General features: G+C 39.2%; 1 protein-coding gene and 1 long non-coding RNA gene across 3 annotated transcripts; one reads left to right on the top strand and one right to left on the bottom strand.

Annotated features, from left to right (window-relative positions):
- The first annotated feature begins 773 nt into the window (after positions 1 to 773).
- LOC121951984 (spindlin-Z-like) lies at positions 774 to 10065 on the top strand. 2 transcript variants are annotated; one of them, XM_042498485.2, is made up of 5 exons: positions 774 to 890; positions 1567 to 1608; positions 4258 to 4517; positions 6496 to 6729; positions 8817 to 10065. In XM_042498485.2, the coding sequence occupies exons 2-5, from the start codon at positions 1589 to 1591 to the stop codon at positions 9020 to 9022; spliced, it is 720 nt and encodes a 239-aa protein (XP_042354419.1). In that variant the 5' UTR covers positions 774 to 890; positions 1567 to 1588; the 3' UTR covers positions 9023 to 10065. The 2 variants fall into 2 exon arrangements, with proteins under 2 accessions (XP_042354419.1, XP_042354420.1); XM_042498486.2 differs by having other exon boundaries at positions 820 to 970.
- A 7222-nt stretch (positions 10066 to 17287) lies between these two features.
- LOC148188082 (uncharacterized) lies at positions 17288 to 20152 on the bottom strand. The gene is made up of 2 exons (XR_015778127.1): positions 19423 to 20152; positions 17288 to 17927 (listed from the first exon to the last, which is right to left on the bottom strand). It is a non-coding gene; the product is annotated as an uncharacterized LOC148188082 (long non-coding RNA).
- Between the last annotated feature and the right edge of the window lie 730 nt (positions 20153 to 20882).

Raw genomic sequence — 20882 nt, 5'->3', positions numbered from 1 at the left:
CCATATCTTGTTAAGTTGCTCATTTCCTTCTTCTTGTGGTTTTTGCAAGAAATCAATCTTAGGCTATTTGCTCAAGTTTCAAAGTGTTAAACAACACTTACACATTTTATTTATTTATTTATTTTATTTTAATGATTGTAACACTCAAATTGTTGTATGTTACATGTTTTTCATTGCAGAAATTCGGGTAGCATGCAGTAGTTAAAACATTATAAATACTTGAATAATGTCCTTCTTTGCTATTTTGAATTCTAAATAATTAATAATAAATAAAATAATTGTTAGCAAATTGTTGCAAAGTTTTGGATCATTCGTTGATAAGCTGTTTATTTCCTTCCTTCCGTCTTTTCATAGAAGTCAAGTCAATTTGCTCAGGATTCAAAGGGTAAATTAACTCTGTCTTTGCATAGCCTACTTAAATCCCTTAAATAGTTTGTTTTTAAATGGTAAAGGATGTTAAATCTAGCGTTTGCGACTGGTATTGCTTTCTGTTAAGAAAACAGTCTTACAAATGTGCAGCGGCGGACGACTGAGGGGAAAATGTGGGCTTGATCTGTGCTGAATTATGGGAATTGTAGGCTTAGCTTCGTTATTTCTCGAACATCTAAAGGAAAGCAAAATGTTGATAATACAAATATCAAACTGCTCAAAAATACACAAAACACCTGGCTGTGTAATGGTGATTACGATCGCCCTCAAAGTTGTTCGGGTGCATTAAAGCAAAAGGAATTACACAAAATGACTTCGAATCCCAGAGTGCTTTGCGAGCTGCGCATTCCTTCTGGTGATTGTAGTCCATAAATGATGATCGTTTCCGTGTATCCAGCCTACGTTAGTTAGGTGGTGGAATCTGCTCTGCAAAGACAAACACATGTGAAATTATTGATCAGGTAGGGCAAACAGCTTCTCCTGCCGGCTCCCGCCTATTGAACTTGTCGATCGGATCAAAACTGTCAGTTAATTTCCTCTGGTCAGTCCTTATTTTGTCTGTTAATCTAGAAGCTACAACCAGTGTGCAAAATCAGCGCTTACATGGCGATGCATTTCCTTTTGTTCGGCTAGCTTATGTGTAGAAATGCAGGAGCCAAATTCTCAGAAATGTAACTCATTTAAAATAAACAGTGACTGAAAGGATTCACTAATGTTGGCTAGCTAGCTGTTTCCTTTAATAGACTCACTGTAGCTTCATATTTCTGGCTGCACTCGACACGTCGACATTTAATCGGCTAGACTCGGCGAAGTTACACATTTATCAGCAATAAGGTTAGCTGTATAAATATATAACCTGTAGTCTCTGTTAGCACTGAGCTACGTTAGTTAGCGTTAGCATTAGCCCGGTCGCGGTTATGTTGTTTACATCCGGTAATGCGGGTCTGTTGGCTAATTTGCATGGCTGTGGTTGACTGAGCTCAGGACAGCACACTGCCAACATAAGTAGCTAATGTTTCAGATAAACTGCAAAAAACTATTTTAAAAAATATGAATGTAAGATGTTTGGTTCGTGGATGTTGTAAGTGTCAGCTGGTCCTGTTACAGTCACTAACTGATGTGTCTTGTGTCTCACAGGGTTGATTGAATTTATGGAAACATGTCAAAGAAACGGGGCAGGTAGGATCACTGAAAGTCTGATTAATCTCCTTTGACTCTGATGTGTTACAGTGCATGACAGCATCCTGCATCCTGCAACAGCTCCATCCAGTATTCCTCTTAAATTCATCTGTAGCTCAGTGGCTTTAAAGGGAAAGTTCACTCCCAAGACTAAAATACACATTTTTTTCTCTTACTTGTTCTATTTATAAGTCAGGGTTGTTTTGGTGTGAGTTGCCAAGTGTTGGAGATATCGGCCATAGGGATGTCTGCCTTCTCTTCAATATAATCAAACTAGAGGGAACTTGGCTTGTGGCGCCCAAAAGTGCTCGGGGTTGACCAGTATTGGTTTTTCAGGGTTCATACTGATTATTAGTAGTTAATGAAACCCATAACAGATATTTGGAACCGATATGCATTTACAATAAAAATGAAAATCTTTCTGTCAGTATTTAGAATTTGCAATATAACAAACTCCAACACAAAACCTGCCTTTAGCAAATGTTCAATCAAACCTGACACGTTTTGAAACTTCTTTTAATAAAGTCAAGTGAAATTTTAAATAAAAAAATAAAAATAGGTCTCAGGTTTTACAAAGTAAAAGCTCTAATGCTGACACTTTCTTTGCACTTTTTTAACTGATTAATTTGACCGGCGATCATTAAAATAAAACGCCAATACAGATAATCGGCAAAATGCCAGATATTAGCCACAATAATCAGCCAGGCTGATAATCTGTCGAGCCCTACAAAGCAACTAAAAATATATCTGAAAAACTCAGCAACAATGTCTTTTTTCAGAAATCATGACCTGGTTACTAAAAATAATCCACAGACCTTGTTGTGAGCAGTTTCATAAAGGAACTATTTTCTGTCTACTGAACTACACCCACCAACTGCATCACTGTGCGAAAGGAAGCAAGCATCTACTCATGGACGACAGGCTCGCATGCTTGACAGTGTGAGATGTAAACATTAATTTCTGCCTCTTCAGCTGAGCTGTAATGTTAGCCAGCTCCGTGGAGCTGAGTGACGTAACAGGAGATGTATGCTTACTTCTGCATGATGATTAGGGTTGCAGCGGCATACTGTGGTTTGAAAATTAATGGTAATCATACAGTGTACATTTTTACACGTAATTTCTTTTTTAAAATGGTTTCAAGTTTCAGTTTTAATAAGCGTTTGTTCTGACAAAAAAACCTTCTTTTTCATTCCTTTAAGGGTCATTGTAACTGATATTCATAATAGTAAGAATAATATTTATAATATTTGTGTAATAAAGTAGACAATTACATTTTCTGAGACAGTAGGGGCGGCTGTGGCTCAGAGGTCGAGTGGGTCGTTCGCCAATCAGAAGGTCAGCGGTTTGATCCCCGGCAACATGTCGAAGTATCCTTGGGAAAGATACTGAATCCCAAATTGCCCACGATGCTGCGTATGAATGTTTATTACGTAGTAGGTGTTGCATTGTACGGTAGCATCGGCCACCACTGTGTGAATGTGTGTGTGTGTGTATATGTGACAATGTAGTGTGGAAAAAAAGACTAGAAAAAGCACATTGGAAGCACAGTCCATTTACCATTTATCATACTGCTAAAATTTCAGACTGTTGCAACTCCAGCAGTGGTCGGTTGGCAGGTGTACTTCAGTAGGAGGATACTATTAACTATAAATACTTTAACTATTGGGTAGAATAGTTCCCACATGAAACTGCACACTACAAGGTCTGTGAATTATTTTGAGTAACGGCGTCACAATTTCTGGAATTTCTGGTATTTTCCAAACTTTTTTTTAATTTGTTCATTTTTTCGTCGCTTTGAGCACTACAAACCGAGTGTCGTCTAGTTCCACTGTATTGGAGAGAAAGCAGACATCTCTACAGCCGATATGTCGCAAACAATATTCTGCAACTCACACCAAAACAATCTAGAGTTTAACGTCTTTCATATTCTTTACTTGGTTGTTGAAGCTCTTCATTGAAGCTGTGTTAAATTTAGATTTAATAACACTGAATACGTTTTTGTAATACAAGTTTATTTTGTGATCAGTTCTTTGTAATTCAGTCTGTCATATTTTGCCTTCATACTTAGATAATAGTTGTAGTATGATGCACCTTCGGCTTGTGTTTGTAAGCACAACACCAGCCTTTTATAATGAGTCTGCCCAGCATGTGAGGGCCTGACCTGTGGCATTGTCACATAAAAAAGCACTATAAATAATATCAATGAGTTAAGTTAATTTGAGCTGACTAATGGATGAACAGAGATATTTTTGCTGTCATTTTAAAGTACTGTTGGCTCAGAAAAAGCTTCTCTGTGATTATTTGCTGCCCTCTTCTCTACACCATATTTGTAAGCACTTGGTGAAGGTACCCTATCATGTTCATAATAGTAATGGCAAGTTTAGAGACACTAAAACAAGTTTTAAGCTTATGTTTTTGTATGCTTATGTAATATTTCTGTAGACTAGAGTCCTCACTGTTTGGGACAACAGCACATTTGATAAAGTTTATTTCAAAGCTTACAGACCTTGTCAGTCATACAAAAACCCCAAAAACAACACTGCTATTGACTGAACATCTCATAAAGTGCATCAAAAATGTTCCTCATACTTCAGATTTGTAACTAATGTATAAAAACGTATGCGGACTTCCTTCCCTCCGTGTTTGCAGGAAGCGTAGCAGTGGAGAGCTGAGTGAGAGCTCGGCGTCGACCCTGAGCCCAGACCCTGACAACCTGCTGGGTCGAAGGATTCAGCACACCTGGAGGGAGAAGGGTAACGTGACAAAGTGGAAAGGCACCGTTCTGGAGCGCCTCACTGTGAACAGCTCCCTCTACATGGTCAAATATGACGGCTTTGACTGCGTGTACGGCATTGAGCTCTTCAAAGACAGCCGGGTGTCCAACCTGCAGGTGTTGTCAGAGAAAGTCGGTGAGTGTGACGACATCTTTCTCCAATCATGGACATATTTTTGCTTTGTGTGTGTATTGTAAGCAGCGAGAAGCAGTATTTCTTTAAATTAATTTTTTATCTATAATTGTTTTTTATTATGGTAACTACTCTGGTCACATTTATGCTGTGTAGTAACTCACACTTTGCCTTTTCTAAGGATTTTGTTTCAAGTTTAACTTTTTGTTTTTCTTATACTCTCTACTCTGTGGTGACTATCGTTGCCAATGTTGTGCAAATATCATTCATGTTTCTGACCAAATACCTCGATGTTGATACTGTGACGATATTGAAGGGCTGACTGTTGGTGCTTTGACATAATATTTACACAATGAGATTTTTGACAAAAAAATCATCAGTAGTGTAGATATAATAACTAAGTGGGTAAAGGCAAATAATAACACAGCGAAAACATTGTGGTAAGTTCAAAAAATGACATAACTTTACTGTAACGCAGCCCTTACGATATTACAATATCCAAAATCGAAGAGAATATCTAGTTTCATATCACAATATTGATATAATGTTAATATACTGCCCAGCTCTGTTATAAATACAACACGGTGTTGCCCGACAGAATCATGAAACGTAACACTTATTTAGTGCTTGATAGCCAATCAATAATGCAATAATGTGACGTCAACACTTGGATTGATAACACTGACAGTGGGAACACATCAGCCCACGTGATACTGGACTAATTTTGTGAGAAGAATTAGTTACATCATTCATTAATTTTTGTTCTGGTCAATTTGAAACATCTCCCTTTGTCAGTATTGGTAGATGATAATATAATATTCTATGTCTTGTAAGATAAGATTATACTATTTCTAATAATTTTTCATCTTGAACAATGTCTCACACCCACTCCATGATGTGCTGGTCAAGCTCAGAAGTACATTCAGAGCAGGAGTCATTACTTCGAGATGCACCACGGAGCACCACAGGAAGTCATTTCTGCCTGTGGTCATCAAACTTTTCAATTCTTCCTCCATGTGGTAGACGCTCTGAATCAATAGGCTGGGCCTTGGACTTATTTTACCCATCAGCAGCTATAACCCCATAATTTATACATTATTCATTTTTTCAGCTGTGCAATACCGACTTAACAGTACAATAATCTGAGCAGTACTGACCTGAAAGTTTGGTGTGTAGGATTTAGTGGCATCTGGTGGTGAGGTTGCACATTGCAGCCAACTGAAACTTCTCCCGTGTGCCAAGTGTGAAGGAGAACTATTGCGGCAGATGTGAAAATGCAAATTTGCACTATCTAGAGTAAGTATTTGGTTTGTCCATTCTGGGCTACTGTAGAAACAACATGGCGGACGCCACGCAAGAGTAACTGCTCAGTGCGTAGCCTAGATATAAACGGCTCACGAAAACAAAGATTCTTATTTTCAGGGGATTATAAACTAATAAAAAACATAGTTATGAGTATTTTATACCATTTATGCCAAAAAATGCCCCTAACCCCTACACAATGGACCTTTAAGTTGTATACATAACTTCGCCTGCGTTACATACGTAATGTAAGTTAACTACGCAAGGTAAGTCAGCCTACATGCATCAGTTGAAATGTTAAAATAGTTTCACAGGGGACACAAACAGCGGTCTCCTGGGTTAAAGTCCTGTGCTTTTTTGACTCATCCATCCATCTGGCCTCCATCACCTGACTCTGCTCCCATCACAGGTACAACAGCCACCAGGGGTTGTCGCCTAATATAAACATTAGTACAGGAGGTGGAATTGGGCCATATCACTGTAAATCCATGCTTCCAATGACACTGATAACAACCATTTAATGGGCTGATATCATTTGCAGCAGATCTCATAATTTTGATACTCATAAATTTTGTTCTAGTCCTGCATCCTAGAATAGCATAATAATATTTTAATGACCCACTATACTGGGATCTATAAAGTTTTACAGTAAACTCAACAAAGTATCTTCTTCCCACAGTGAACAATAAAATCAAGGTGCCTCCCGGGGCGGAGGAGCTGGTGGGCCGGGCAGTGGAGCATCTGTTTGAGAAGGAGGATGGCGAGAAAAACGAGTGGCGAGGCATGGTGCTGTCCCGAGCCCCCATCATGACCCACTGGTACTACATCACCTACGAGAAGGACCCAGTGCTGTATATGTACCAGTTGTGGGACGACTATAAAGACGGAGATCTACGTGTCCTACCCGAATCAGGTAGAGTAAAGAGAGATTTACTGTTTGTGTGCATGAAGCTGTCAGTGTTTCATATTTCAGATGCTCCTGGAAAGGTGGGAGGAAGAGAGCAGGACAAATTTACATAGTTAGAATTACAAAACACTCCAATCTCTATTCCGCCTTCTTTTTCCCCTGAACATTTTGTGCAGTTTCTGCTTGATTCAATAGTAAGAGAGTATTTGCTGTTATGGACACTTTTTAATATGAAGAGACAATGCTATCTGCAAGGAATTTGGTGAAACAAGGGGAGGTGAACAAATTAAGTGGAGCAAGCATGTTAGGTAGGGGATAAAGTTCAGCTTCAAATTGTAGATTATTTACTATCTTAAACTTGCAGGGTTTTATTTGCACGTGTATAAACTTTAACTGCTTAAAGGAATGCTTCACCCACGAAATAATGATTCACGTATCAGTACCCTACGATATGTTTAATTAAATAGTTAATACAAATACTGGTGAAATTCCACGATTCTAGATACTCAATTTGATACCACGGTAAAAAAAAAAAAACACTAAATACCATGCACTTAGTAATATACTCTGTTAAACCTCGTAATGTTCTTCCGATTGCTATACACCTTTCCTCTGGGGTCAAAATGACCCCGCCTGGTTTGACTGTTATTTAAAGCATATTGTATAGATTGTCAATCAATTCTGTGTTACACCTTTAGTCTTACTTCAGTCCAACCCATTACCGCACATTTTTCCCTTCATTTTGGAATTAAGGGCCGATAGACCTTGTTTACATAAGTATAACAAACATATTTTGACAGCAAAAGATTTCATTTGGGGCAGAATGACCTCCAAGGACAACACGAAATATTTAAATTGAATTTAATATAAATTTTATTATCCATCTTTGATGGTCTGTCTCAAAAGTACTTGTCTCGGGTGTCAGTGGCTGAGTGGATAAAGCAGGTGCCCCATGAATAAAGGCAGTGTCATTGCCGCAGCAGCCTCAGGTTCGATACCCGCTCGAGGCCCTTTGCTGCATGTCATCCCCACTCTCTCTCTCCCCCTTTCATGCTATTAATCTGTCCTATCTGATAAAGGCGAAAATGCCAAAAAATAATGTTAAAAAAGAAAGTACTATGATTTTAATATATAAATATAAACATAAATATAAATATATAGCATTTGTACATTTAAGATGTGACGGTAGGTTTTCTCCCCATGTCCCGCCTCTGCCTTCATGTCTGCCAGCCAGCTGAAATTGTGTTTGAATGGTGAAGTGGGGCAAGAAAAAAAAATTATCATGGGTCTTTGAAAAGTCATGGAAAACTTTTGAATTTGTGTCCATGAAAAAGCGTGGGAACCCCGTGTAGTGAGGTTTTACCAAAAATGCATGTGTTTAGGAAGTACTGAGCAGACAGCTGGATCAGTGAGACTTGAATTATACTGCACGAGTTGTGTCTCTTTGTAAACAGAGCTTTTGGATATAGTTTTGTTGTTAAACGCAGTCCTTTTTGACTCCAATTTGGTTTTTTGTTGTTCGGTTTTTCACAAATTCAATTTAACATTGGGTGAGTACAAATGGTGATTTGTGTGGGTGAAGTATTCCTTTAAAAAATATAAAAGAAGAAATGTCTTGCTCTTGTTCAGGGTTCCCGTAGATCCTTAAATAGTCGAAAAGGCATTTAATACAATCATCTAAAAAAAATAAGGCCTTAATAGTTTTAAAATGTTGTTAATCAATCTTTCAAAAGTCTCAAAATGCAAAGACATCGGGAGGACACGTCCAATGAAATGACAAATGAACAAGATAAACCAAATGGATACTTGAGGAACATATGGTCTTTGTTTTGCATGTGTTTGACTCTAGAAAGTTTTAACATTTTAAGCAGATTATCTAACTTTTTAACTTGATCAAAAATGTTGTATTTTGAAGTTAATTTTTTTTTTTCCAGTTTTGGTTAGTGTAAAATTGGTATTAAATTTAGCTTCCAGTGACATTTAAAGAGTCTTCATAAGTCATAAATCTAACTTGCCGTAAGCTGCAGGAACCCTGTATTTAAACTGATCTTATTATTACTTATCCAGCTGCTGTTTATCTGTCTGTTACCCAGAGAACAAACACCTGCTGCCAGCAGACAGGAAGCCAGGTGAGGAGCCAGAGAGCCTCGTGGGTAAACAGGTGGAGTATGTCACAGATAACGGTCTGAAGAGGACAGGCCTGGTCATCTACCAGGTCCCAGCTAAGCCCACAGTATACTACATCAAATATGATGACGACGTCCACATCCACGTCTACGATCTGGTGAAGACCACCTAGTACTGACTGTTTCATCTTCCGCTGACGGCTCATCTCTGATCCGACCAGTCGTTACCTGTGAAAGTGTTTCCAGTTTTCCTCCAGCGGGAGGCAATGTGCCGAAGATCAAAAACCCCGTCTTATTTTTTTATTTTTTATTTTTTCAATTTTTTTGGCCTTTTGGCTTCTTTAATTCTCACACCACAAGACATCTTAGTTTTTGATTCTCAATTTTACGTTGACCTTAATGTATGACTAATGGGTCCCTTATCAATGTAAATAAAGCAGATCTGAGACCAGTTGTATAGCCCAGCAGATGAAATGGAGCTAGACGTTTGTTTTGGTTAAATCCCACTTGTATAGTGCAACTTTCAAACTCCAAATTCATACTTTTTGTAAGCAACACATCAAACTAAAAATAATTAAGCTTTCTTACCTATACCTCTGTGTTTTACTCGTATTTCATTTCACTTTTATATGCCTGTGCTATTTATTTCATCTGGAATTTCTGGCTGTGCTGATGGTTACGTTTTGGCAAAACTTGTCTGCTGTGCTTTATGTGTGTCACTGAGTGGGCCTCAGTCTGTTGAATATAGAAGTCATATTCATTTTACCAGTGTGCTCATTTTACCATCAGAGTGAATTTCAGTTGAAGTGTTTCGGCACTGATGAGACCTGACCGGCTCGAAACATGGATATAAAACACAGATAATTCTATAAAAAAAAAAAAAAAAAAAAAAAAGTCATGTATCATATTTCTGTTCAGTTTCATCCTGTAAACTACAAGTTTTCTACATTATGATAATATATGAAAAATACTGATGTCGATGTTAAGTTGTTTCAGCTGTGTTTGTGCTACACACTATTTATGTAGTTCAAAATTGGCTACCAACATTGTCTAGTATTTTGGACTCATGTCTTAATTATTTGCCAAAAAAATGAATGATGTGATATGGTATATTCAGGCCTCAAAATATTGTTCATTGTGACCCTTAATATGTTTTGTTCTGTAAATATAATCTGAGACATTTTTATGAACGTAAAACAAAGCTGCTTGAAAATTATTTCTTGTTGATGATTTGTAAAATGCTGATTGTGTTGCAGTCGATATTTTGTTCATTTGTGTCAATACGCACCCCCATGGTTGTACATTAATTTAATTGAATAGCAAACGCTTTTTTTGTAGATTAGCATATTCTGCAGTCTGATGTCATCCCGCAGTGCTTCTCTTACCTCAAGGAGTAGTTCAGATTTTTTGAAGTGGGGTTGTATGAGGTACTTTTCCATTGTTAATGTATTAACTACAGTAGATTTCAGGTGGCACGCCCCCCAGCTTGCAGGAGCAACTCACATTCTTTTGCCTTAACTTACCATTTCACTGTAATACGAGATCACCAGATGCCATTGATTTACTTGGACCAGCCCACATTACGCAATGCATTGTGGTAGTCGTAGCTTTTCTAACTCTTGAACAAAAACTGTCCTTTTTCTCTGTTTTCTCTGGTCATGTAGCACCAATTTCGTAAGTATTTGCATACCGCTACTGCAGAGACGGCCTAGTTTTATGTGAGGACTGTCTTAATATCGGTGAAATTCTTCTTCAAAAAGTCATACAATAACGCTAACAAACTGAACGAGGCACCAGCAGACCAGCAGCTTCTGATGTTAAATTACCGTTTTTCTCAATGAAGCCTGGCTTTGAAGAGAACAATAGAACCGCTTCGATTCCCCGTTGGAAATCTTTCAGCAAGGTAAAGCAGTGAAAATATCGTCAACAAAGCATTCACTTCAACGGATACTGATTTTCTTTTTTATGAAACTTTTTTATAGGTGACCAAAATTCGTTTTGTTGCTGACGCACATCCACGGCACCAGCCTGCTTCTTCAAACTGGAGGTGTACAAATCGCCATCTACCAGAGGTAAAACACTGACTCTGAATAAGTACGTCATACAACCCCATTTCAAAAAATGGGAACTGTCCCTTTAATGGCATGTTAAACATTTAGGTATAATTCATAATTCAAGGCTCTGACCAAGCGGCCTCCAGTACATGTCCTTATCCATGTACAGACTGTGTCAATTACTGCTACAGCGGCACAATTGACCCATTTAGAATTTGAACATTGTTAGAAACATATGTGGGTGCTGTACACTGACCATGTGACTGAATGTAAAATTCCCCTCTTTATAAAATAACTTTAGCGAAGAGAGGTTTGTCCTCGACCTCTCTGAAGCTGCTGAATACTGAAGAACAATGAATGGATACTCTATGTACCTACTCTATGTACATTTTGTGAAAGGCGTTGAATTCAGAGCTATTTTATCCAAAGCTCCCTTTTTCATCTTGTAAAATGCAATAGTCAGATAACTAACTAAGACACATATTTAAATAAACTATGCAGTTTGGCCTCCAACTTTCAAAAGCACTCTTATGTTGTTAACAATTTATACATTACAAAACAAAAAATATTATAGCACTGAATGAGACAGATTAACAGTGTACATTTACTTTTACTTGAGTGTTTACATCTCATGCCACTTTCTACTTCTGCTGTCATTTTTATTCCACTATATTTATGTGGAAACTTTCATTACTAAGTATTTAACAAATTAAGGTTTTTAGCCAACAGTCCATGTGAAAATACAAAATACAAATTCTGCTGAAATGAGTCGACTGATTAGAATGAATTGGCAGCTTTTTTGATATATTTTGATTTCATAGTTCCAGCTTCTCAAAAATGATGACTTACATAATAATGAATTTAGTGCTTTTGTTAACAGAGTATTTTTTTCAGTGTGGTATTAGTTATTTTACTAAAGTACAGTCATAATCCTTATCAATTACTTTATTATTCTTGGTTGTGCCCCTGATTTGTTTATGTAGTTTTATTTATTTATACAGTTTAAAATAACAGGGACAGTGCACATCAATAGACATTTGTGTAAATATGCCAGTTTTCTCCATCTTGGTGAATTTTCAGCTGTAGTCCTTGGTATGGGTGGATTATGAGACGGGCCCCTGGACTCAGATATGCTAAAGGCCCCATCATCTCTCCTTCTGAGGGGCAAGACACAGGCTTGGTGGTTTTGAGTTTTTTTTGTTCTTGCATCTTTTTGTGGTTTGCGGGTCTTTGTAGTCATTTTGAGGTAATTTTTTGTCTTTAGGGGTTATTTTATTTATCTTTGTGGTTATTTTTTCTTGTTGTGGTTCCTTTGCATCTTTTCATGGTCCTTTTGAGTGTCTTGTTGGTCGATACATTAATTTTAGTGACTTTTAGCAGGTGAAGGCAGGGAGAGGGGCCCTTACACTTTGGGCCCCTGGACCTGTGCCTGGTAGGCCCGTTCACAATGAATGTCACTGGGCAGATGTAATGACAACTATACACATAAAGCTATACACATCAAATACACATGTAATTAATTAACAGGATAGCAATAGTGTTCATATGACTGAGCACATTTCACAAAATAACATGAAATACTTGAAATCAATGACAACAAGAGAAGATAAAATAATCCTTTATTAGTCCCACAGTGGGAAATTTGCAGTATTACAGCAGCTATGGGGTACAGGATAAAAGAAACAATATAATAGTAAAACATAGTAAAAAAAAAAATTACAAATATAAAAAAATTATTGAATAATAAAAAACAAGGTGTTAAGTAAATAAAAAAAACAAGGTGCAAAATGGTAACATAAAGTTACAAGGTGCCAACAACTCACAGTCTAGAAAAAAATAAAATAAAATATGTACAAACAATATACACCAATTGCACATGGAGGATAATTGCGTTTTCTGTTAACCATAATTTTAAGTTAATTTCAAACAAAAGATGTGTTTCCATCAAGATGCCGCACACATTAATCGTGGAAAAGGCCTCTATTTCTTAATAAATATGTTCCCTCTATTTTCTGTAAGCAGCTGTTATTTTGTCTTTCAGTCTCGTAAATTATTTATCGTCGACAAAAAGATATTAGAGGTGACCCTTCTTCGATATCTGTTGTTATTTAATACCAAGCACAATCTGCCATGAGGTGGAGCTTATGTCTGATAACAGGGCTGATCAGTGACGGCTCATCAAATGTCAGCTCGGCTTTGATGAGGAGCAGACACTCTGATTCCTGCTCCTCCTGACCACACATGTAGCCACATGCTGACTGCGGACTGCCTCTCCCTCCCCCAGAGTCCCTCCGAGGTTCCAGGGTGCTGCTGACGGGTGCCAGTACAGACAGCGGGGGAACAGTTGGCATACCATCACGCCAGGCTGGGTGCCCAGATAGTAATAACAACGAGGAGGGAGTACATGCATTACACAAGGTCTGTGCTCTTGAGAATGTGTCTGATGCAATTTGTCACCTGTTGTGCACTTCCTTTTACACATCCATCACTATTTTCTAGCATTTCTCTTTCTTTCATGAAACCATCTGCCTGGACTCTTGGCAACTGCTTTCAGTGCTCAGACATAATAATTATTAAGTATCTTTGACTGTGAAGCCATGTTGTCTCACAAGGTCAGGGGAGCTTTGGTTTTTTTTAATTCAAGCTAAATAGGAAAAATACAGCACCATATGTGCCTGGTGACGGCTGTGATCTGTGATCCTGTCCCCATCCTGTGGGTGGCAGAAGTGCTGGGGGCCCAAAAGGCTGGAGAGCAACATGTTTTGTCCCTTTGATCTGTTTCTTTATCTAACTATAGAATTAGGAATGTGTGTATGTATGTGAGTGCGTGTGTCCTTTTTATTTTTAATCCAATCTATGTCACACTTGGTGGGTGTTTTGCGCGGGACCCAAGGATGTGCATTGTTGACTTTGGTGCAATTTGGACATTCAACATGTTCGATATGAACAAACAAGCAAACAGTGCTGCAGCAGGGGCGGGACTTATGGGCTCTACTATTATATTGCATTATAAAACAATTATGAAGTCCATATTGACAAGGTAAAGCAAGTCTTACCAGATTGTCTTAATTAGGAATCAAATCTGTGAGGGGGAGACTCACAAGTACAGAACCCACTTTTATTCAGATATCTTGAGGTCAGAAGCCAAATGACCCCACAGGGTCCTCTGTTTAAAGGCCATGTCGTTTTTCAATCACCAAAATTTATCCTAACGTTGGAACATTATTTAGCCCTCTTACTGGGAAGCTAGCATGATATGGTTGGTGCCACTGGAATCCTCAGGTCTTAGTTTCATATGATACCAGTCAGTAATCATCACTCTGGCTGGACAAAACCTCCTAGACAATGAAAACTGAACTCTAACCAGGAGAAGTTTCAGATGTTTCAATCTGCAATCTTCAACACTAGATGCACCAAAATCTCCCTAAATCGTATCCACTTTACCTTTAATTGTTCGGCGGTATTTTCTGCATAAAATCTGAATCTGCCACATAACCAGTAACATTTCTCTGTCAGGTAAATGTAGTAGTACAACGTTTGTCTCTGAAGTAGAAGAACACAGCTCGTAATTCCAATGAGTTACATATTTTTAAAGTTCTTTTGTGCATTTTCGTTTGTTATTTCGGAGGACAATAAGTTAGAATACCAACATAATTCTATATCTGTCTTTTCTCAACATTATAATGAATCTCTGGCTGTTTGAGGCCTGGATGTATAGCTCAGGACCCACAGAAGCACAGTGTTGAGTGTTGACTTGCTTGTATGAGCCGTTCTTGAGAAAGCTACAACAGGCCAAGCAATCATCCCGTTCCTAACGGTTGTGTTTTGAACAGCCACTGCACTAATAAACAAAACAAAAGTCCCGACTGTGGCGGGAGTGCATGATGAAATTTTAAAATTCACTGCTGACTAACTCGGTACTTTTTAAATGTGTAGAGCCTCTTTCTCTGTTCTGTAAGGGGCTACAGCCAACAGTACTCCTTAAAATGAACTGTTTTTCAATTTTCAGAAATACCCATGTTCAGATGAACCCTTTTACCTTTACCAGGCAGCTGCAGCTGTTCTGAACTTTGAGGAGGGAAACATATTTATGCAACACTATTTATAAACTCATACAAATATCCGAAAGGTTAGAGAATCCTCCGCTCTATTTTCTCTGCAAGTTACATTATTACAGGACCTTCCTCGAAAACCTTGAAACTTTGTCTGCTTTCCTATTGGCCAATAAACAAATGCACTTGACTCTTTTGTGTTGCTTAGCAACACAAGCCAGTCCCTGTTTTTTATATATGAAAAACCAGCATGCCGCCAATCTGGAGACTTACAGGGTGCAGTGTGAATGAGACCAGCCATGGTGAATATAAAATTAAAACCCTGAGAGCTTTTCTGAGTGGAAGCGTTGTCTGTTATTAACAGGATACGGTGACATTATTGATTTTCACGTTCGTGTCAGCGGAGATGACGATGATTCGTCATTCAAGTGAATCTAACATGTTGGCTTCATGTCAGCTCTGGATTTCTATGTTTGTAAATCCAACAATCTTTACTTTGTATTTATCTGACAACATTTAAGGCATTTACAGTGCCTTTTTTTAAAGATTTCTTTTCATTTGAGGTGGACTTCACTCTCTGTTCTTAACACCCTGTTGGCCATGCGTACCAAAAATGGGGATCCTGTGAGATCACTCATGCAGGTATCCTGGAGAAGGGAGAGGCAGGTAGAGTATATGTGGGTGTTTTTTTCACATTTTGAAGTCTGAAGCCTTCAGCCTTTATCATCATTTTCATCCAATCCTTTTTAATTCCCCCTTTATAAGAAATAATTGTACTCACCTCCACTGTGTCTTACATGTTAAGCACAACTGGTTGAATGTGACAAAATACTGAGGCGTCATGAAGTCTTATATTTTTATATCTGTGTCTGTTACTATTTATTTTCTTACATGTCAGCTGTTATACCAGTGCTGGAGCAGAAAGCATTTTCTGTCAGACCTGTGTCTTCTTAGTGACTGTAGATATGTCATATTTGCTCAGCTATGTTCACTGATATTAATCAAAGCTCAGAAAAGGCAGCTCAGCATCCACCCCAAACAGACTAAATACTGGCAGTGAAGTGTAATAAAAAACGTACAAAAAAGAAATGGACACTGTGAAAGAGACTCACTCCCTAATCATTTCTGATCCTCCTGGGCCCCCAGCACTGCCACTGAGTTCACACTGAATGCTTAATTTGTTAGCCACCATGCAGATGGTGAGGTCAACCTCCCAACACTTCCTTTAATAATTAGGATGATTGGCTGCATAGTTGGTTTTGTTAGATTTTTATGATGAAAAATAAAAGTGCAGAGAGCTCCAAAAATCTTAAAAACAATATATATAGAGGTGCACGGTTGGGGCAAGGATCCAAAAGCAAACAGAACACTGGCATGCACCGATGAATTACGCTGATAATGGCTTTGTAGCCGAAACACGTTTTTTTCTGTTTATTTTTGCCCACGTGAAATGAGAATTTATCTTGGAGTGCCAGTGTTCGCTTTGTTTTTGTGATATTTTCACCATTTGATAGTTGCATGCAATCATGTATTCTTATACAACCCTATTGACCTCTCCTGCTGGCTGCACTTCTTTCACAAGGTCACTCAAACTTGTGGAGGGATGCAGGGGACACGAGTATTTGTTCCCTACAATTGAAAACATGAAAATAGAAGAGTGAAAGACATTTACACCTTAAACTGATGCAGAAAAGGCACAATTTGGTGCCTAAAAATTCACCAGAATGCAAGAAATGCAAGAATGCTCAACATTTTCTGGTGGAGGATCCCCAAACCCACTGTTTTAAACCAACTTATCCCCACATCAGGAGCACTACCGGAAGATAGTGCTGTCCACTGTCCATTACAGTGACTAAGGCAGCCACCGAAGGCCACACGTCTTATTTATTGCTGACGCGTATTTTGTCCTCTAAGTACTCAAAGCGTTGCACATAGTACAGCCTTAAGTAAAGCTTTCTGGCAGCAGGCCATCTTATTTGAAAGGAGTTATACATTTGAGTGAAGAATGGAGTTTAGTTAGTAGAACAAGAACGAAATAGACCAGAGTGCTTCTTTTGTGCTCTTTGGGATCTCCTCTGCACCTGGCTGTGGTGTAGTGGAGGGTATACGCAGGTATACAAGGTGTACCCACCTCTTTTTCTTGCTGTTTACCCAGCTATTAGCCAAAAAGCCATTGGAATATATAGAAGATTATACCTGGTTCTTCCTCTCCAACCTACCCATCTGCCTATTAGTACACCCACCTCATCAACTACACCACTGGCACCTGATCTGTGTAAATGTAATGCTGTCACGTTGTGCTGATGTGAGGAAATTCAGAAATACACCAAAAAAAGCTTAACAGCTGGGTTTTATTTCACCAATATAAAAAACTAGAATAAGGTCCAGTGCAGATTAATGAATGAACAATGAACATTTAGATGAACAATTACATTTATGCAGCACAATTGGAAGTGTAGAACAGAAGATTGGAAAGAAAGTGAAATGAGTAACATTGGGATATTTCAGCTTGTTACATACAAATTGTGTTGCTTTATGCCATTATTACGATATTTCCCTGAGGTTTTGACGCAGTTTTCATTGTGTGTGATTCAGTTGCATGCGTATTCCTGCGTAAATGGTTCTTTTGATTGCAATTTTGCTAGTGCTGAACATTAAGACCTAGTCACACAGGGGCATGCAGGCAGGAATGATTCACATTTTAAGTGCATTTTTTTCCAATGGCAGGTTGCATATTGTTTATGCTGAATAAACAGGAAAACTCAATGCCTACATTGAAGTGTGAGTGAGTTCTGAATTGAAGAGCCATGCAGGTTAAAGCTGACATAGCGGGCTGAAGAGCACTGCTCGTGCTGAGAGGTAGACTGGGACTTGTTGTTCTTTGATCAGCGTCACAACAAAATCACTAGTCTTCCACTCAACACTTTGCTAAAGCGTCCTCTCGTTTGTGTTTGGAGCTCCACTGCGTCAACCTGTAATACAAAGAGAAAGAGTTGTAACACCACACTCCAGTCTCCTTCAACATGATGTATGGATTTTGCATTGTCGCCCCAGAGTTGCAGAGCATTTCAGGATATGCATGTGTCACAGGTGTTGCAGAGCACCCGACGAGCAGCGAGCGGCATGTTGACAGGTTGTGAACTTCAGATGTCAGAGATGGAGGCACTACATGCAATTCCCATCTCTGTGTTTCCCTCAACCCATTTCTCTCTGAAGCCTGTTGACATTCCATCCTTCCTTTGTTGTTGTAATGCCAACCTTTCAGCTCCTCTCAAAAGAGGGAGACAGGAGGAGGATGAGGAGGAGGAGGAGGAGGAGGAGGGGGGAGAGGATCACAGCACAGCACTTAGAATAAACGCTACTCACCATATGCAATGAACAGAAAACCCCCCAAGCTGTGCACAATTTGCAATTACACCCCATTTAGAAGGAGAAAATGGAAACCGTCAACTCGGTGCTCTCCTTCCAATAAGTCACATTTGGACTGAAAGAGAAAAGAGACAGACAGATTGTCCTGCATCTCCAGTATGTTTCTGAGCTGGTAGCTATGCAACAAGACTGGGAGTCAGTGGAAGAGGGGGATGGGAAGATGGGGACAGTTTAGTAAGAGGAAGGAAGGGAGAAAGGAAGGAAGGAAGGAAGGAAGGAAGGAGGGAAAGAGGAGGAGTGTAAAGTGGGGGGAAAGGAGTTCTGAGCAGAGACAACACTCTATTTAGACCAAGAGGAGACCCCAGAGGAGATAATCAATAATGTTCACCGGAGTCATTTTAATATTGATTCAAAACAAATGTGTTACTCTTGCAGGTTCAAGCATCTGCCGCTCACAAACAGTCCAATGGAGGCATTTGAATGTTAATATTCATGTCAACATGCTTTTCAACACGAGCTCTAAAAGGGGTCAAATAAACCTGTTCTTCCTTCAGATCGCTCAGGAGAAATGCCCTCGATGTGGGAGCTGTCCAGTGTCTCGGTGCTGAATGACGCCCTACTTTTCCTCCACGTCCATCTCCTCCTCTCAGCTCAGCATCTCGCCTTTCGCCGGCCCGGGAAAAAAAAAAAAAAAAAAAACATGCCACCTGTTGCTGCACCGAAGTTTTCTCTCAGGAGGTTATAAAGCCGTAAGACCTCTGATATCTGACACATATACCGTGCAGCGACCATGCTCCTGCTCTAAAGTAAGCTCTTTTTTTCACCTCTTCTCTCTCAAATCAACATGACGACATGATAAACATTCCCCCTCCAGGCGAGGCAGGAAGAGAAGGAAGGGGATGTCATTTAATTTCCTTTACACGCTTTTCGTTTAATGGCTCTTTTTTTTGTTTTTGTTTTTGTTTTTTGTTTTTTTGCTTCATCATTGGCCTGTTTGTTTTTTCAATCCTGAAGTGCACAAAAAAGGAAATATTGTGGAGCGAAAACACGTGAAATGAATATTGCATTCGCGTATTAAGAGGACAAAGCAGGACTCACCGTGCATCGACGGGAACAACAGGTGACATAATGTGATGCAGCGCGTGCTGGGTCAGTAGCCAAGGCTGCGTCTCTTTCGGTGTTTTCTGTGGAAATCAGCCACGATCTGAGGCTGTTGCGCCCTCCCATCTGAGCCTCCACGTAATGGTTATCATGATGTTACTGGGTAGGCTGGAGGAAGATGGATCAGCGTGTTTATATACGTCTGCTGCCCGGAGAAGACAAGGAGGAGGCGGGACGAGGTGGAGTGACGCCTGCGAGGGGAGGCCAATTGACGTGGATTTTTTTTTTCCTCCAGACCTTGTTAAGGGTGCGGCCCAAACCAGCAGCCAAATTACATTATATGAAGGTTAAGGATACATGTGAATCAAACATACGCAAGCTCAAGATGTATGTCGATGGTAAACACTTGTGTTTGTATTACTGTCGGGTTAAATCAATGATTTCTAACCTCGTGCCAGCGCGTATTTTTTAATCTGATCGAGGAAACACCTCACACACACACACACACACTCACAAACCCTAAATTGAAATCATGTGTCCCAAGAGTGCAAAAAGACTGAGCACCTGTGGTGAGCAGCTCAGATGTAATTGAATTAAACCTGAGTTGTGCAGATCAAGATTATGCATCAAATTAATTGGTGAGGGAAACAACAAGAGTAAAATGTTACATACCTAAAGGGCTGTGGAAATTGTAGATGGTAAAATTAATTGCTTTGGAGGTGGAAAAAAAAAACAACTGGGCTGAAAACAATTTAATTTATCCTCCTGCGCAAATACATTTACACACTTAGTGTTGTACACATGTTTAAACTAAAAGCCCAGTTGATCCTCCTGGAGAGTCAGTGCCATTTTGAAGGTCTAGTGTGTAGGTTTTAGGGGTATACATTGCCAGAAATTGAGTATGATAAAATTAGTATGTTTTCTTTTGTGTGCAATCACAGGGAAACAGGAAGCATTGTGTTTTCTTTACCTTAGAGTGAAACGTTTATATCTAAATAGGAAGCGGGTCCTCGTCAACAGAATCCACCATGTTGCACCGCCATGTTTCTGTACCCCAGAATAGACAAACTGAACACTGGCTTTAGATGGGGCCTTTCGTATTTTAGAGTTTTCATGTTGGCCACTGTGATTAGAAGCCCCTCCAAGACGAGAGCATCGGAAAACAGAGATTTTTTATTTTATTTTGTGTTTTTACTGGTTTAAATCACGAGACCTGTGTGTTTTTGAGAGGAAGAGACCTCTACTTATAATTCGGCTCCTGGATAAAACCTCCTGAACGTCTGTAACTTAAGTTATCAGAGAAAAAAAGGTGAGCACCCATGAGTTGGTGCTGGACTGTGGACCTGTTTCGGCCATGCCAAACTGTGCTAATGTGAAACTGTATTATTCTGTGTTAGGTATGCTGGGTCTAAAGCAGGGTTTTTCCGTCTTGGTTAGATCGCCATGGTAACTTATGC

This window comes from Plectropomus leopardus, chromosome 12, assembly GCF_026936395.1.
Source record: "Plectropomus leopardus strain MGB_pleo_1.0 chromosome 12, ASM2693639v1, whole genome shotgun sequence".
Lineage (NCBI taxonomy): Eukaryota > Metazoa > Chordata > Actinopteri > Perciformes > Serranidae > Plectropomus > Plectropomus leopardus.
Note: the sequence above shows the minus strand (reverse complement) of the source record. Positions and strands in the feature narration are given on the sequence as shown.

Bases quoted from the DNA above. Each gene is read 5' to 3' on its own strand.
- LOC121951984 (XM_042498485.2), top strand. From the start codon at position 1,589: ATGTCAAAGAAACGGGGCAG. The intron at 4,518-6,495 runs GTGAGTGTGACG...TTCTTCCCACAG, and splicing joins GGTGTTGTCAGAGAAAGTCG to TGAACAATAAAATCAAGGTG. The intron at 6,730-8,816 runs GTAGAGTAAAGA...TCTGTTACCCAG, and splicing joins ACGTGTCCTACCCGAATCAG to AGAACAAACACCTGCTGCCA.